The sequence below is a fragment of the Colossoma macropomum genome, unplaced genomic scaffold, assembly GCF_904425465.1.
Source record: "Colossoma macropomum unplaced genomic scaffold, Colossoma_macropomum, whole genome shotgun sequence".
NCBI classification, from domain to species: Eukaryota; Metazoa; Chordata; class Actinopteri; order Characiformes; family Serrasalmidae; genus Colossoma; species Colossoma macropomum.
Window position 1 is genome coordinate 14,058,707 of NW_023494809.1, and position 19,705 is coordinate 14,078,411.

A 19,705-nucleotide genomic window follows, 5' to 3' on the forward strand; every position below is an offset into this window, starting at 1 on the left:
CTCTCAATCAAATATAATTTTAAAGTGGCGTTTTAAGTAGCACCTTCAGCACCTTTAGCAGACTATGGTGGACGGTACTCACAGAAGGCCTAATCAACAAGCAGGAAGTTATTAAGCGCAATAGCAATGTGAAAAATACCTTGACAGTTCCCCTCGAGAGCCTCCACTGTAACAAAAATCTGCAGATTGAACCATTGACTGTCTTGACATATATGTATGAGATATATGGTGTATGCATTCATTGAAATCACTAATGAAAAATGGAAACTGCATTCACTCTATGGAAATCACATTATTTTCATGTTCAGGTTCATGTTCACCTTGCATTCACACAATAAAAAATGATGTTATTGAATTATTGAAAATTACAAATACATTCTGATGAAGCTTATATGGCCACTTATGTAGCTCTAACAAAGCTCTACCTCTGTTTTTTAAATGGAAAAATCTTTCTTTACAGTCACATTTGAGCAAATAAGACAATCGTTTAATCACAATTAACTTTACAAAATAATGAGATTAATCACGATTAATTATTTTAATCATTTGACAGCCCTACCTACATGTAAAAAAAGTACTGCATGCCCAGGCACTGTATAAAAACAAGTGTGTTTGTGTGTGTTCAAGGCAACCCAGCAGTCCCTGAAGTCGTCCGGATCCACCACTTTAAGCTCTCAGGTGCATGCAGCAGCTGTAAATGGAGACAGGAGCTCCTTACAGAAGCTGATAACAGGTACTCACATATACAGTTGTGTGCAAAAGTTTGGGCATCCCTGGTCAAATGACGTTTTGTAGATTTTCTTAGTGAGATAAGTACACATCCTCTATAGAGAACATACATATGCACTTTTAAACACACAGTTGCTGTTTATTTGCTGAAATTAAGATATTGGGAAAAAATAAAGTCTAAGATGTGGCCTGAGCAAAATTTATGGCACATTTCAGATTTCTTTTTTTTCCAATTTGTTAAACTCAAATAAATAGAAATTGTGCACAAAATATTCATATTGTTAATTTTATAAGTTTGTTGTTCACCTATAAAATTGCCAAAATATGTAATTTGAACAGAAGTGTTCAAACTTTGCATACGACTGTAGTACCTTGGACAAACTGATAAAGGTATATACTAGATAAAGATATAGGTAAAAAAAATGCATGAGTGCATCATGATGCTTCAGTCTGAAGGCAGTGATTCAACTGCATTGATTATGGAATGTAAATGAAGTACACTACAGTTCAAAAGTTTGGAATTATTATCAACAGTATTGAACCAGACAAGTGCATAACATGATTCTAATAGGTTAGTCCTGGGTTAGTTTGCAAGTTTTTTAATAATTAATAAGACAATTGAAAGCTTAAAACATTTTAAATACAGTCGTATCCAAAAGTTTGATCACCCCAGTCAAATTACATATTTTTGCTGAGTTAAATGTATTGGAAAAAGGCAAAACATAAAATATAAAACATGCCATAACTTTTATGAATGTCACATATTGTGTTACATACTACATATTATGTATATGTTACTTTTTTTTACCTATATGTTCAATTCAACAAGTAAGCAGTAAATGTTTGTTAAAATGTGTATAAATGTGTTCCTTGTAGATGATCTGCTAACTTAGAAAATCTACAAGGTGTGTAATTTGATTAGCACCTACATTTTTGCATGTGACTGTACTACAGAATGATGAACAGAGCCGTAGATGATACTGAAATGACTGATAAAGCTGTATAGCCCTGAGAAGTCACAATAAAATTGATATCTAGAATTAATCATAGAATTAAAAAATGGAGATCTGACATCAAAGCAGATGTCTTCATGGAAAAATTAATGTAAATAGGTCTTGTTCACAAAAATTCTTGAAATAATGAATGAAACGTATACCTTTTGGTGAATATTTTGTAAAATGTAATTCCACATAAGTTATAACAGTACATAAAATAACAAAATTTGTTAATACTGATATATATGTTGATTCCAAACTTTTGAACGCTAATGAGTGTGCTCATTTTTTGCCAAAATAAAATGATCAGGCTATTTTCAAGTGTAAAAGCATAATGATAATGCATATGCTTGTTTTGGACCAAAATAAAATTATTATTATGGCTTTTTTCAAGTGTAAAAATACAATAAAAAAGCTTCAGTATTCCACTAATGTGTAAACAGTTCCTCCTGTAACGTTTGTGTATTTTATAAATTGTAAATTGAATTGAATTATGGTGAAACTTGAGTTGATGCTTTGAATCTCTGCAGCAGAGCCATGTCTGAGAGACAGTGAAGACCAATTTGGGAGGACCCCACTGATGTACTGCGTTCTGGCTGACCGCTTGGACTGTGCTGAGACATTACTGAAGGCGGGAGCTTCCGTCAACAAAGCTGACCACAGCAAGAGAACCGCACTGCACCTTGCTGCACAGAAGGTGACGTACATAAGCAAGCACAGACACATTCTGCCTCCTTTTACACCCACGTTTCATTCCCACCATCCTTTTGATTAGTAGGGGTCCAAGCACCAAAGTCACTGAAACCGTCTTGTATTTGTTAGGATACTTGTTGACACAACCCACGGCACACTGGCCTACTGAATGACTGATGCTGAAGAACTCTTTGAATGAGGGCCTACTGCCCCCTAGTGTTTACATTGTTCTACCTCTCTTTTGGGTCTCTAAGAGTTGTAATGAGTGTCACCACCTCACAATAGCCAGTTTTGACATGTCTAGGTGTCAGCAACATTACAGGTTGGGGGCTAGTGAAGATTATAAATAAAACTTATAATATGACATCTGGAAGTCATATTATGGGGAGGGCATTGAAGGGGTGGGGGGGAGGCAGAGAGAGAGAAAAAGAAAGAGAAAGAGAGACATGGTGAAGGGGAGGGGTTGATGTGTACCACTCTGACATCTAGATCAATAAGTGCTGTAGCTCAGGGATTAACACACTAATTGGGCTGAGAATAGAGACTGAGAACCCTGACACACACGCACACACTTCTCTCCTCAGAATGTTTTACATAGCACTAAGCAGGCTAGAGAGTATACCTAGTCAGAAGGGAGGTATGTTACACACTCTTATGCAAATAAACATACACAAACATTACATACAGTACTATGCAAAAGTCAGATACCCTTTGTTTATTGAATTTACAGTAAAAACAGTATGAATTAGTATGAGTTCATATTCATTTCAGTGTCAGAAAGAAAAGCAGAAAACGTTTAACAGAAGGCATCAACAGTTAAATATAATATCAGCTTTTTCAGGTTTTGAGTATGTCCACACTTTGCCTTTATTACAGCTTTCATTGTTTTTGGGAGATTGCTTTTAAAAGAAATCTGTAGGGATATGTTTCCACACTTCCAAAGTTCAGTCTTAGACGTTTTTCTTTTCTGCTTTTCACGATCCAAGAAATTTCAATTGCAAATTTAGACTTATCAGTCCATAAAACTTACACCACATCTCAGTTGTCTGGTTTCGGTGTTCTGCAAATGTTTTTCTTCTTTTGTCCATTTCCTTTTCTTAGTACTAGCTTTTGGACAGCTACACATACTTTCAGACCCATAGAATAAGTTATCACAGTGGAAGAATAAGCAAAAACACCTGGACAGAAAGATGAAAGCTTTAAGTGCAGTTTGTCTGATGGGGACAGTTATGATAATCTGCCATGTGTTGCACAGTTGTTAGGGGTCCCATTTTCTTTTTAGCTTTTACCAATTTTTTGAACTCCAGTTTTGGCAGCTCCTGTTTTTTCCCACTTATTCTAAGTTTTCTTCCCTCTTCTGTATGCAAGTGTATTGTCCCATATCTCATCTCTTCAGAAATATCTGCTGAAAAGGTTGCCCTTAATGGCCATTTTGACTATAAATTAAAAAAATAAATGAAATGCAGTCTCTTTTGCACTTGTGCACATTGAGAATTGCTGAATGAAGTTCATTTTCAGTTCCTTTTCTGTAGCATTTTGTTTACTCTGCTCACTAATTATGTGTAACAGTGCTAGACACACCCACACAAAATTAAAAAAGTGCCTATTCCAAACCGCTTACATATGCATACATATGAAATACACTGGAAAAAAGCATTCAACATATATAATGGAATTAATAGGCAATTAAAGGCCATTAATGAGCCGAGTGTACACTCACATATGTGTATCTGCGCGTATGATATAAATCATAGGCATCTCCACGTACACATGCTTATTTATACATAATCAAATAGCATAATTGAAAACATATGTTTAATTACAAGTAAAAAAAGCAGTTGCAGACAAAATACCTGCTTATTTTAAACATTCTAAGAGCTAGAGGTAAACTCTCTTAGTATTGCGATAATAATTAAAGGTCTTTTATCCAAAAATTGGTAATAATTATCTGGATTTAAAAAACTGAATATGAAATGATTTTCTCTGCAGGGATGTTTTTCCACTCCTCCAAAGTTCAGTCTTAGAAGTTGGTCACATTTTCTGCTTTTCAGAATTAAAGTAATACCAATCACATTCAGTGATGTTGAGGTCTGGTCTCTGGACTGGGCTTATCTGACATTTAAGTGACATTGTACTTAGTATGTATTAAATTGACTATAATTTTCTTTAATCCTAAACCAGGTCCTAACCCTAACACTAACCTTAATTTCAATCTAAAACCTAAACTTAAACTTCACACTGGTCCTAATCCAAACCCTAACCCTAGATAATCAATTAAGGCTTAGATAGTTTGTACAGATTGTCTACTGGGAGCTATCCAAATAAAGTGGGACCTGATTATCTCCTGAAAAGTCTCTGACTTTTTTTTTTATTTTATATGTAATCTAATAGACATTATATAAAATATAAACTCTATAGACTTAAAAAAAACAGTGATCTTCAGTATGACTGGGTAAAGGGTTTGATAACGATATAAATGCTAATGCAGATTTTAACACTTGACTTTAGTACTGATGCTTAAGTGAATTTCTTTAAATTACTAACCAAAAGTGTGTGTGGCTTAAGCCAGAAATGAATCTGAGGGGCTGAAAGTGAGTGTATTTAATGACCACAGTGGATTTCAGACTAATTCTGTATTATTTGATCTGCGATAAAACCAAATAAGTTTAAACATGCAGAAATTTATTTGGCAAATACAGACAAAAATATTCTATCAACATGTTCTCAAAACTATGTGACTTAGGCACTTGTTCCAGAGAACCCAGAGTGCCTCTGAGAGAATCAGCCTGCACCCATCTGTCATTAATCATTTTTGCTCAGAACAGAGGGAAGATATTAAAATATTGTAATAATATCACATATTTTAGAAATACATTGCTAATAATTGATAATTACATACAGGCAGTGGATTTTTTTCTTTATGATTATCAGCGGCCCTTTTTTCAAAACAGCCTAAAAAGTGGTTTGTTCTTTGTGTACCTTCAGAATTTCCTCCTGTTTTATGAAGATACTTCTAATTGTATTTAACGTCCTGTGTGTTAGTTTTTTGCAAAGTACAGGGTGGTAACGAGACTGCAGTAAGGTATTTCTGTCCGTTGGTTTTAGTGTTTCAATCCATATCAAATGTAATGGAATCAGCAATCAACAACCAAAAGTGTTAGTCATGTTCTGATCCACATCAAATAAAAAAAACACACATCAGTATAACAGCTTTAGAATGCAATATGTTGTACAAAGGTTATCATTGTAAATGTGTTTTTGTGAAAAAAACAAACAAGCTCAGAGCAAATGTTGCTACCCTATAATCTTAAAAATAAAGGTGCTAGAAAGGATTCTTTGGAGTGATGTCATAGAAGAACCACTTTCGGTTCCCTAGAGAATCTTTCAATTGATGGGTTTTAAATGAGTAACAGACAGACAGACAAGGAAAATGACAAAAAAGAAGAAAATCAAGGAAAGGGGCTTTAAAATGTAATGCTACATTGTGTGTGTGAGCTATTATTTATTGATTTTTTTCCCTTCCCTTCCAATATTATGAGCAGCCATAATTGTACATAATAATATTCTAAAGATGTAAAGTACAAAGTAATAAAGTAAAAAAATCTACACTCATAGTCTTTAGATGAATGTGGCTTCCAAAATGATGAAGCTTAAAAGTTATAGAGCCAGATTCCCAGACCCACATTGAGTTTAATCCTAGACTAAAAGGAATTTCCAATAGTGAAACACCACTGACACTTCAGTTTAGTCCAAGACTAGGCTTAATCCATGTCTGGGAATCCGGCACATAACATCTGATAAAATCTTTCAGATATAAAGTAAGGTCCTCCCCAACAGGCCTAATGTCATATTCACCATAATTAGACAAAAGCTCAGTTAGTGAGTCAGTACCCACTATGATGGTCATGTGGGTTGACATGCCAAACTTCTTGTATGTGCGTGTCTGTTTTTCAGGGCAATGTTCGTTTCATGAAGTTGCTGCTGTCACGGCATGCTGATTGGCTGTTAAAGGATCTGGAGGAAATGACACCGCTGCACTTGGCCACAAGGCACTCCAGCTCCAAACCGCTCTCGCTTCTCCTCAAGCATATGGCACCTGGAGAGGTGGACACTCAGGACAGGAACAAAGTAATACAAACTCACACAACGTACACTGCCGAGTAAGGGTTGACCAATTATCGGCATGGCCCAACTTTTGTCATTTTTCTGATAATCAAAATCAGGAATTTACCTTGTTTTCTTGCTGATAAAAAGCTCTTATGTGATGCATGCACATCTATAACGCAACCACTGCTGACAGACTCTCCGGGCTAAATGTCCTGCCCACAGCCTTCCTGGATTGGTCAAAACAAGTCCCACACACAATGCTATGAATTGGCTAAATCCGGAATCACGTATTACGTGAAACCAAACACTCCTTTTTGGCACCTCCATGTTAGTAAGATACCCAGGCAACGAGCTGCATGTTTACTGTATAGTAGCAGATCTTTATAGTAACAGACAATGATTAACAATGAAATAATGATTAGTAATAATGAGAGAAACATTCAGTAGGCTTTGGCACTGGTGCCATCTAAATACAGCTGCACATCTCACTTCTTAGCTTGAATCAAAACCTGTCTCATTTGATCTTAAAATTGGTTATGCGCTTGACGGGGGAGCTATTTATTTACTTAATTATTTTTCATTTGAATGGTTTTAACCCCTTAACAAGCCATTATTACACACTTCTGTAACCGAAGAATAGCTCCTTTAGTTTGCACTAAAGTCCTTGTAGTTACTGAATAATAAGCCTTTGTATGAAATAATCCTGGAACAGTAAGGGATTAAAGAGCTATTAAATTGTAATTAAATTGTAACATAAAAATGCCATTTATAAATTTGTTCCCTTATTTTCTCTTAGCAAATCAACAAACCGTTGAATTTGACTATATATTTAAACTTTTGCATACATGTATGTTTAATGTTAGTGTTTCATTAAGCATTATGATCTAGGGCTAGCCCAAATTTGAATAGTTCTGTGGGCTCTTACAGCCAAATTAGTCAGGTGTGGGGTGAAGTTTACTTTAGACACTCTAGCCAGCGACCCTTTAGGCCACAGGCCATGACTGACTTAACTCAACTTGGCCTGCATTTCGCCGGCAGTGCTGCTTTTCATGATGAAATGAAAAAAAAAGGCAAACTATGCGAATAAAAACTAGAAGAAGTAAATAAAAACAGCTAAAACTAAATCTAAAACAGTCATTTTAATGCATTACACACTTTGCGTCTAGATACGTGACTAATAAACACTGTACACTGTTTACTGTACAAGTGATTGAAGCAGCTAAAAAAGCCTGTATTTGACCTAGAGTGCTAAAATGGTGGATTCTATCAAAGCAACACACAGCATGCGAGCAGATGTGCTTCAGTCTGACTGTTTATACACAGTTGCCAACTACTGCACATATTTTGGACTGTAGTAACGAACATAGGTCAAATCACAGTTATTATGAAATGTAGGTATAATTGTTTTTAAGGGTGATCTTGAGAAGATGCATTAATGTATTTGAAGCCTATGAAATGATGAAATGCTATAATCCAACAATAAACAAGAGTTTCCAGAACTGTTATGGGACTCCTAACAACCATGCAAGACATACTAGACCACCAAAACTGTCACCATCAGAGAAACAGTACTTAAAGGTTTCATCTTTAATATGTAGAAGAAAGTCAACCTTCATTCTTACTTCAGATCTGAAAAATCCACAGGCTCTATAGTATGAGTCTGTAAGGATGTGTAGCCGCCAAGAAGCCATCACTATGGATAAAGAGAAGATGAATATTTGCAAATCAAGCAATTTTGCAAATCAAGATGCTGCTGATGTTCTCAGAACAATAGAATGACCACCCCAGAGCCCAGAACAGAATATTGTTGAATGTGTTTGGGATCCGTTACTTGGATCGTAAGAAACAGAAAAAGCAACCAACTTCTCAGACTAGACTTTGGAGGTGTGGAAAAATATCCCTACAGATTTCTTTGAAAAACTGAAAGCAAGTCCACTGAAAAGGTGGATACACTAAATGCTAAAAAGATTTATATTTTTAGAATGAGCGTTCGAGTACCCATTCAGAAATGCTAAATGAAATGCTGCTCTGGCCAGCCCTATAACATTCACTTAATGTTCATTTTGTGTAGGCATTGCGTTCCTATAATTTTTCACATTATCAACTTCAAATTTATGGCATGAATATCAGATCCATATATTGGTTACCCTTTTCTTGTCTACTGATATTGCAATCGGTCTAGGAAAATGCAAATCAGTCATCCCTCACTGCCAGCAACTCCACATACAAATGTTGTTGGTAGGAGCCAGAGGTGAATATGAGGTCAACTCGCATGTGTGTTCGTGTGTCTGGCTAAATGGGTGTGTGTGCAGTAAAACAGCAGGAGTTTGCCGTACTCTCTGATGTTGCTCTTGAGGATATGAGGCCCATTTAAATAGTCTAATAAAATATATTTTCTCAGAGCCACTGCCTAACAGAGAGCTCGCCAGGCGCCTGCTAGGCTTAGGGTCTCCGTTTTAACCTTGTGTGTGTGTGTATATGTGTGTGTATGTATGTGTGTGAGGTCACTCTTTGGTACGGGTGTTTCCAAGGATGAACCCCTCAAATCAGTTGACTATGTTGGTGCTCAACAAACAGTTTTTTTTTCCATGCAAAGGACAGAAATGGTATCATGGTAACCGTAGATGTTGTTTCATTGTCCACAGTAATAGTGCTATTGAAGGTTTGCAGCCGTAGTAATTAGCTGTAATAGTGGTAGCAGTATTAGTAATTCGGAGAGCACGTCCCGGTGGGGGAAAACAAACCTGTGTTTAACCAAACTGTTTACAGTAATGCAATCCAGACTGATTTCCACTCAAAGGCTTGTTTTGCGGAAAACATAAAGATGGGAATGTTTCTATGTTAGCAATTTTGGGAAAATTCAGAGCTAAATCGGTGCTTTTATCACATACCACAGAGAAAATGGTGCACGGATTTCTAAAATAGCCTTTGTATAGCTTATTAAAACATTGACTTTATACAGTACTGTACAAACGTCAGAGACCATGTTTCGTTTGTTTAATATCCAGGCAAAACAGCAATTAAGGATAAGTTATTCAAAAGAAATTTCTGAGGAAATTAGATACACGACAGTGCACTTATATATGGAGGTTGAAAGTCAAAGGAATGTAAAAAAAACAAAAGTTTCCAAAAATATTAAAAATGCGGGAGTCTCTTTTGAGACTATGCAAGACGTCACCATTAGGCAAACAGTACTTTCATCGTTTTGAAACAGATGTTTCTGTCTATCATTCCACTGTGAGAAGACAACTCAACACTGTGGGTTTGAAAGGATGTGTAGCTGTCAAGAAGCTGTCACCGTGGTAAAAGAAAAGAAGAAAATTTGAATAATTATGTACTATAAAATGTGGTATATCATTTTCTGTTAAATATATTTTCAGCTTTTTTTTTCACATAATGGTCATTTTGACTAGAAATTAAAAATGCATGTGAAGTCTCTGACTTTTGCACAGTACTGGGGTGTAATGATTCACAAAATAGTCTTGAAAAATCTATCTAATTCCTTTCACCACCACTATGAACAATACTGACTCGGAAAGTTTCTTTGGAACTTTAACATCAGATCACTCCAAATGACTTTGTTAACATGTTTACCACTGAATTATGCACAAATTAATAGATAAGATAATAGATAATATAGATAATAAAATGGGTTATAGCACTTTCTGTACCTTTTCAGAGGTAATTGCTGCTTTTCTCAGAGCCTCATGCTTTCCTGGGAAACACTGGTATCAAGCCATCCAGATTAACAGACCACATGCAGCTTTATTCACTTTGGCTCCAATTACTGTAAACATTCACCCCAGTCTACTTTCTGATGAGCCGCGCACATACAGCGGCTCCTCATACTCGCCATCATTTACCATCTCATTCCACAGACAAGCACTGTTATTAAGGCTTTTAAGAGTGTGTGCGTGTGTTGCGGTTACATGAGCGTTCCCCTGGCTACATGGAGGAGTTGAGGATGTTGTTCTTAAGCTCTTATCTGGATCTGTTGGTTTTGTAAAAATGTGATAAGCAGAATCGTGAGTTCTCATGATAATGCTGCTTTCCCAACCAATTGCAAAAAATAGTTCTACTTTGTCTGGCCTTATGTGCCTGCTGGCTGTTTGTTGACAGATTTTCAATTTGTGAGATATGAGGTCTTTCAACTTGTTGGTCAGTTAATGTTAACATGATGTGACAAGACAGAAGCTTTCTTTAACTTCAGCATCACACAGCTGTTCGCTGGCGGTGACACTACATTGAAAAAAGTGTTGCTTTGAATTGATTTGATTTAAATCTGTGCATTGGTTCGTAATAGTTCGTAATCTTTGAGTGTACTTGAAACTTGCTGAATTTTCCTAGAAAAAGCAGTCCCTTTTGACACTTTTTTGTAAAGCCTTCTTTTCTCTTTAATTGCTGTACCTAAATATATGTATTTATTACACCTCCTAAAGAAAACAATGAGAAAAGTACATTTTATCATATATAAATCCAAAACAGTTCATTTTCTTGGACGTTTTTATGCAGTTTCAATCAGAACAAGCTACAGATGTCATGTAAATAAAATAAGTTTGCTACATTGACACAGTCTTTTTCACTAATTATATATTTTTTTGGTGTAATACATTTTTATGTATTGAGTCCTTAAACAACATAGATTTGTATTGAATTAATTTTGGTTTGCATTGACTTGCTTGACTTTTCTGTGACTATTACAACTAACCCCTCAGCCTGTTACAGTCAGCCCCCGTAAGTTTGTAGTCCTACCACTTTTGGCTGAATTGTTCATAAACATTAGGTGCAGGATAATTGTATAAGAACTACTAATCTTGCTCAAATACTTCAAAATTACTTATTAGTGGAAAAAAAAACAAAGTGTTAGGATCTGCCCTTGCCTGACTTTTCTAATGTTCTGCTCAACCATTTGGTAGAGCACATTTTGAGTCACTGTATATGCCACAAAGTGCCATCTATTCCATTGCTTTTTTCTTGGTGAGGACATTAAAGGGCTAATGTAACTTAGTGAGAAAAAGGCACAGATTAAATAAGCTTTGATATTGATTGTAGTGTGTGGATATGTTTGTGTGTCTCCACAGCAGACAGCGTTGCACTGGAGTGCATTCTACAACCACCCTGAGCATGTGAAGCTGCTGATCAAACACGACTCAAACATTGGAATCCCTGACAGCGAAGGCAAAATCCCTCTGCACTGGGCTGCTCACAACAAACACCCTAATGCCACACACACTGTGCGCTGCATTCTGGTGAGAACACACACACCCGTTTTTTAGACATGCAGACAATCTGTATCTGCACACTGTGCACGGGCAGTTTGGTGCCTGCAACATCTGCTCATTGTACCCACAGAATATCATCAAAAGTTTATTCATTTGTATTAAATTGTGTTTTTATATAAACAAACAAACAGACTAATATTCATTTTTTTTATAAATAAAATCAACTTCCAGAGCCCAAAACCTTGAGCCTAGTTAATCATAATAGTCCTAAAAGAAACATTTGTTGAATTATCAAGTGTACACAATTTTCCACATACCTCAGATGTTGATCAGCCAAAACATGCTTTAGTACAGATTTTCTTAGAGATCAAGACTCAGAAGTAAATCCTGCTGACAGTGTACTAGCGAGACTGGTGTTTAAAGAGACATATGAGGAGCGGGGATCAAAACTATAAAGCATACTTTACTTATAGCTGTACAGAAGCATTTTTTCTGATGTGGAACAAAATCACACTCTCCGCTGTAGCACTACTCGATCCAAGGTAACTAATTTTAACCTAGCTAGCTAATGTACGTCATTTAAAATTAGCTATATTTCAACTGTTAAGGTACATTGCACTCATTTACACTGACACTACTACTATGTAGGTTACTCATTATGATACTGTATCGGTATCAGCACTGAAAAACATGTACTCTTACTCAGTCTGAAAAAAATGGTATTAAAGCATCCCTAGTTTGAATGTTGGCTCACATATCTTGTCTATCAGTTTTGTTTCGAAAAGAAAATGTGGCTGGTGGATTTGGTCAGAAAACACCTCTAATACAGTAGATTCAAAACTGAAAAAAATATTAACATGAATTAAAATACTGTAGATAAAAGGACAAAGCATTAATCTGAATATGTCAGTCACCACAGTGCAATGGAAATACATTCTCTGTGTCCAACGAAAAAAACTCCAAAACGGTAACTTAAAAGGAGAGGCCAACAACATTGTTTACTTTTAATGTAAGTTAATGTAAAGACATTTTATTCCAAACACTATTGGAGCATTTCTATAGGCCCATTCATCATGAAATTTTCACACAAAATATAGAGATGCACTATATAGACAAAAGTGTGAGGACACCTACACATTGCACCTACAGGAGCTTTTCATAGCATTAATATGGAGTTGAAATCTGTCTTTGTCCAAAATGTCTTTGTGTACTGAAGTATTAAGATTTCCCTTCAATGGAACTAAGGGCCTAGGCCAACCCCTGAAAAACAACTCTGAACTCTGAAAAACAAACAAACTCCACCAAACTTTACAATTAGCACAATGCAGTCAGGCAGGAAAAACGTTCTCCTGGCATTCACCAAACCCATACTCGTCCATCAGACTGCCAGATAGAGAAGCGTCATATCTGGCGTTACATCACTCCCCCTGACGCTTGGCATTGTACATTTAGATCTTAGGTTTATGTGTAGCTGCACAGTCTTGGAAACTTATTTTGTGAAGGTCCTTCCAAGCAGTTCTTTTGCTGATGTTGATACCAGAGGCAATTTGGAACTCTTTAGTGAATGATTCAACAGGTACTCTGCGTCCCTGCTCTGTGAGTTTGCGTGGTCTACCGCTTCGTGGCTAGGTTGTTGTTGCTTCTACATGCTTCCATTTCACAATAACCGCACTTACAGAAAAGGACAGGGGCAGATCTAGCAGGACAGAAATTTCACAAACTGGCTTGTGCCAGAGGTGACATCCTATGATAGTGCCACATTTAAAGTCACTGAGCTCATCAGTATGAACCATTCTACTACCAGTGTTTGTCTATCGAGACTGCAAGGTTATATGCTTAATTTTATCCACCTGTTAGTAATGGGTGTGACTGAAACACCTCAACTCAAAAATTAGAAGGGGTGTCCCAATATAGTGTATTTCTAAAAGAAGATACTTGTATTGCATTTGTCCATGATTATCTGCTTGCAGTTACAAAATGAGAAGTGTTTTAGCTTGACCAAAATTTCTTGAGTAATCTACAGTCTAATTAGTAATTTAATTAAATCAAGTTGTGAGGCACCAATAGCACCCTGTGCTGATAATGACACTTGATGATAATTGATCATGCTAAATAAACGCAACACACTAGTAGGCCAGCCACAATAAATTTTTGCACCATAACATTTTGTCTTTTTTCCAACAATGTAGGCTTATAAATATTAACAGTGTAGACCAGGGGTGTCCAATCTTATCCACAAAGGGCCGGTGTGGGTGCAGGTTTTCGTTCCACACAAGAAGAGCACACCTGATTTCACTCATTTAATCAGTCAGTCTCAGTCTTTAAACAACTGAGCATGTGTCCTCCTGCTTTGTTGCAGTTGAAACCTCCAGCCACAGATAAGATTGGACACTCCTTGTATAAACTCATAAAAATGCTATGTTCAATGATTATGTCTAAACACACCTGGCAATATTCATGGCAATCACTGCTAACATTCAGAGCTACATAGATAAATTTGATTAAAACAGGAAAAAACTAGAGTATAGGCTATTGAAAACAGTAATAATTTAATGATAATATGACTATAAGAAAAGTTTGGAAGTCAGTGTTTTTAAGAATATAAAACCAATGTGTAAAATGATGCTAATATGTAGAAAAAAACTAGAAATTTTTAATAAAATCATAAATGTAAGCGATTCCAAAGTTTTGAACAGTAATATAGCTGTGTCACTTGTGCACACAGTTAAGTAACATTCCACAAAAAAGAATCCACAATTTACTGGATGACCTTCTTTAATGTCCCTTCTGTGTGAGCACTGCTTAGCTGGAAAGCACAAACCAGCAGTAAATTAAAGGTAACATGACTTTGCCTTTGGGATAAGGAAATGAATTCCAAAAATGTTACTCCCTATTTATAAAAGTAGCACGGATTTCTTTTTTATTCTTTTTGCCAGCTACAGAGTGTCTGCCTAAAAACACAGCTCCCTCTCAGCTTACTGTGTGTCCGTATTGTAGGAAGCCGCTCCCACTGAGTCTCTGTTGAACTGGCAAGACTATGAGGGTCGCACACCGCTACACTTCGCAGTGGCTGATGGGAATGAGGCGGTGGTTGAGGTTCTGACATCATACGACGGCTGCAACGTTACAGCTTATGACAATCTGTTCAGAACACCCCTGCACTGGGCAGCGCTGTTGGGTACGCAGCCTTTTAAGTGGATTGTTTTAAAGGGCCCATTTTGTGATGTTTACTATAGCCCATTTTATTATGTTTATCATGTAAACACTGTTAATGTTGTAAATGTCCTGTAAATGTCCTGTTCACTTACCAGTCAATACATTCCAAATATGGAAGCTAATCTGCAAAACCAGACTATTTTTGAATGTCACAACCATGACCATATTGACACATGCCTATTTAGCATGCCCCACCCATTCACATGGAATCAGGAGCATTGCTACTGCAGCTGGTCTGTGGCTGAGATATTGGAGTTTTAAAGTGTGGGAGGAAAATATTAAACATTGTTCTGTTCCTGGCTGTTGGAAAGCAAATGTATCATTGCAATTTTCCAAATGATCCAAACATCCAAAAAAAGTAGCAGAAATTTATTTTTTTCCAAAGTCCCTAAGGAATTTCAGCCTAGTTTGTTCCATACATTGAGGCACAATATACACTGGTGAGCCAAAACATTATGACCACTCACAAATGACGAGTGGTGTTGATTATCTCATAACAATGCCACATGTCAAGGTCTAGGATACTTAAGACAGTAAGCAAACTGTCGGCTTATATAGTCAGCGTATTGGATGTGGGAGAAATGGGCAGGCATGAAGACCTGAGCAACTTTGAGAAGGGCCAAATCGTTATGACCAGACAACTAAGTTGGAGCATCTCTGAAACTGTGAGGCTTGTGGGGAGCTCCCAGTCGGCAGTGGGGAGCCCTTACTGACAGTAGCCTGAGGAGTGACAAACCACAAATCGGTGACAAGGTCTTGGGTGCCCTCATTGATAAGCAAGGGCAGTGAAGGCTATCCAGTCTGGTTCAAACCAACAGAATAGCTATTGTGGCACAAGTCAGAAAAATTCTTGATCATGGTTTCGGGAGGATTGTGTCACAACACAGTGCATCACACCCTGCTGCATGTGGAGTGCCCATGCTAACCCCTGCAATGGACACGCGAGCTGAAACTGGACCTTGGAACAATGAAAGAAGGTGGCCAGGTGAGATGAGTCCCATTTTCTGTAACATCATGTGGTTATATGTGTGAACTGTTTACCTGGGGTTGTGATGGCACCAAGACACACAGTGAGAAGATGACCAGCTTCTCACTGTGAAAAAAGTGAGAGTGTTCTGCTGGGAAACCCTGGGTCCTGGCATTCATGCAGGTGTCAATTTGACACATGCTGCCTAAACATCATTGTGAACCAGGCACACCCCTTCATGGTAATGGTATTCCCTGATCCAGTGGGCTCTGTCAGCAAGATAATACACCCTGCCACATTGCACACATTGTTCAGGAATGGTTTGAGGAACATGACGAAGAGTTCAAGGTGTTGCCCAGGCTTCCGCCAATCTATGGTGGCTCCACCTTGCAATTTAAAGGATCTGTTGCCAACGTCCTGGTGCCGGATACCACAGGGCATCTTCGGAGGTCTTGTAGAATCCATGCCGTCTTCAGGTTGGAGCTGTTTTGGAAGCACGTGGAGGACTAACAGCATATTATGCACATGGTCATAATGCTTTGGCTCATTGCTCATACATGTTGTTTCAGTCTTTAAAGCACAGCAACAAAAATCTGTTTTTTTCTTAGAGAACAAGTGGCTTGAAAATCTAGTCACGAATTATTATGACTGTGTTTTTGGTATGTAAAACATGTAAATGTTATAAGCCTACTAAAGAGCAAAACAGAAAAATGCAGAACATTGGCACTTTAAACTGTGTCTGTGTGGTCATTTTTCACAGTAGTTAGCACTTTTATTGTCATATACATGGTCTCAACTCCATCTGTCATGAGTTATGCAATGGCATCTGGATCCAGTAGAATTTCACTGTCGAATTAAGTGCAGCCATCTCAGATTCGCTGTGCCCATCCATGCGTGATGGAAGAAAGTTTGACTCACAGCATATATAACCATATATTTGAAAAAACTTCTCTTTATTCAGACTACAGAGACTGATTGTATTTTAGTGGTGTAATATGGCCAGACATTACTTTCACCTGGTGTTTTCTGGCCACCTTTACATCAGCAGCACTGATTGAGCAGTGTTTTCTGGCCACCTTTACATCAGCAGCACTGATTGAGTTGACTTGCATGAGTGTAAACCTCATTGTATTGAATGGTTGTGTTTTTAAGGCCACGCACGGATTGTTCACATGCTGCTTGAGAGGAACAAGTCAGGCATGATTCCATCAGACAGCCAGGGAGCCACACCACTGCACTATGGAGCTCAGAGCAACTATGCTGTAAGACATACATGTGTATAAGATGCATTTCACATTTTCAAACTTAAACATGAACAAACCACTTCTTACATATAGTGTTGTGCAAATGTTCATTTATTTCATTTATTTCTATATATATATATATATATATATATATATAAAATATTTACCAGATAATTTCCCAGAAGCTTCAAAAACTAAATATTATTTCATTTGTTTTTGCCTTTATTATAGCTTATAGATATTTTTCTACACCTCAAAAGTTCAGTCTTAGAGGTTTTTTGTGTTTCCTGTTTCTTAAGTAATCCAAACACATTCAGTGATGTTGAGGTCTGCACTCTGGGGTGGTCAATCCGTTGTTCTGAAAACACCAGCAGCTTCTTTGTTTGATTTGCAAATGTTCTTCCTTTTTATCTATGTTCTTTTCTCAGTAATGGCTTCTTAATGGCTACACATCCTTTCAGACCCATAGCATTGTGTTGTCTTCTTACAATGGAACGATGGACATAACACTTTAAGATTGTTTCAGATCTGAAGCAAGAGTTGAGTCTCTCAGAGATGAAAGCTTTAAGTACTGTTTTACTGATGGTGGCAGTTTTGGTGGTCTACCATAGTCTTGCATGGTTTTTAATCATTTTTATGAACTCCAGTTTTTGAAGCTCCTATTTTTCCACTTCTCCTTTGACTTTCCCCTTTCTTATGCAAGTATATCATCATATATATAATCTCCTCAGAAATATCTGCTGAACAAGGAGTAACGTGCATAATGGCAGTTTTGACTGAAAGTTAATTTTAAAAAAGAGTGGTCTCTGAGTTTTGCACAGGCCTATAATCAGAGATTATTTTCATTTTCAACACCCCCTCCCCAATAGGACACGGTGGCAGTGTTTTTGAAGCACCCCTCAGTCCGAGATGAGCCTGATCTGGAGGGCAGGACAGCTTTTATGTGGGCTGCTGGGAAGGGCAGCGATGATGTCATCAAAACCATGCTGGAACTTAAGGAAGAACTGGACATAAACATGGCTGATAAGTATGGAGGAACAGGTGAGAGTAGAAAAGCACCTCTGCATACGTAGTTTAGGGCTGAACGATATTGGAGATTATTTTAGGCTTTTGCTATAAATATTGCAATATTTGAAAAGGAATTAAAAATTTACCCAGATGAGGTATTCCCAAACATGGCTAAATATCACAAAGCAATATAAAAGGTACATTTAGAGGAGGAGTTAAAGCAGTAGTTCAGTATTCTTTGAAGAGCATTACCAGGGGTGACCAGTCTTGCCTGCAAAGTGCTAGTGTGGCTGCAGGATTTCATTCTGACTAAGGCTGTAATGGTCATAAAGCTGACAAGTAAATAATTGCAGTTAATGGTTTAATTGTCTTTTTAATTCATTGTGTGCAACGATTAAAGAAGCCTTCTCTTATTCCTAGATATGTTTACTCAAACAATTGTCTTCAAATGTCTTCTTGAGAGTTAAAATGTACACAAAAAATATTCATTCTGCCAGCATACATGCTAGAATTATCTACATTATTTAACAAATAAACAAACATTACTTGCACTACTCCTTAAACAGCTTAGAGCACAACGTTAGAAATTTTCATGAGTTCCACAAGTATCACAGTGAATGCATTTACACATTCAATTCACATTCTGTTAGTTGCAGCATATTATGACCATGAAATTTAAGGACTGTGGAAAATGATTGCAGTCAACTTGAATAATTGCAATCATGACAAACTGTTCTTTTGTTCCTTGTCTCATATGCTTTATATCATGACATAGTACAATGTTGGATACATTTCCAGTTTAATTGGACGAGTTAACTTCTCATTAGGCAGTGATTTCTCAGTCCGCTTGGCAGATAAGGGGAGTAAACAACAGTCATGCTAATATTTGGGGCGCTAGGTTCATAGGTTTGGTCACATTTCATGTTTTGTTGATTTTTAAGTGATAATAACACATTCTCTACAGCAGGGTTTCTCAACCTGTGGACCACAGACCACCATCAGACCGTAAAGCACCCTGCGTTGGTCCACGCGTCTGTACTCTGAAGAAGAAGTAGTTCATAGTGGGCCAGTAACCTCACGTTTTTGTCATAATTTGAAAATGCCTGTTGGTCTTTACATTGTATATAAACTTCATGAAGAAAAGAAATGGCCCAAAATGACTTGGAAAGATGCATGGTTCCATTGTCTTACATTAAAAGTGTAGTAGGTTTTTTCCTTTTCCTGTGAGGTGATCATTTTGGAGATATGAGTTTTTTTTCCGACAACAGCGACATATCAAGTTAAGTTTATTATAATTATCTTTGATTGTGATGATGCTAATCCAAAATCTGGTGAGTGGACTGTGGTTTGGCCATTTTAAAGTAATCACAATAACCCTCGAAATTAAGGAGAAATCTCAAGAACAAAGGCAGTGGAGTATTTTCAGTGCAAACGCAATGTACTGCAGCTGCAAATCACAGTCCACATCTAGCTCATACATTACTGTTCTTTTTGCCTTTTCCCCCTTTTTTAACATCTTGGCAA

The 19,705-nt window shown here is 37.2% G+C and overlaps 1 protein-coding gene across 4 annotated transcripts in view; it reads left to right on the top strand.

Annotated features, from left to right (window-relative positions):
• invs (inversin) overlaps positions 1 to 19,705 on the top strand; it is a 61,493-nt gene that overhangs the window by 20,880 nt on the left and 20,908 nt on the right. For 2 of the 4 annotated variants that reach the window (XM_036558031.1, XM_036558030.1), the window contains exons 3-9: positions 628 to 733; positions 2,255 to 2,421; positions 6,372 to 6,545; positions 11,606 to 11,773; positions 14,744 to 14,924; positions 17,082 to 17,191; positions 18,043 to 18,214. In XM_036558031.1, coding sequence (XP_036413924.1) covers positions 628 to 733; positions 2,255 to 2,421; positions 6,372 to 6,545; positions 11,606 to 11,773; positions 14,744 to 14,924; positions 17,082 to 17,191; positions 18,043 to 18,214 — 1,078 coding nt within the window. The remainder of the gene's footprint in view (positions 1 to 627; positions 734 to 2,254; positions 2,422 to 6,371; positions 6,546 to 11,605; positions 11,774 to 14,743; positions 14,925 to 17,081; positions 17,192 to 18,042; positions 18,215 to 19,705) is intronic. The other 2 variants (XM_036558032.1, XM_036558033.1) reach the window with 2 other exon arrangements.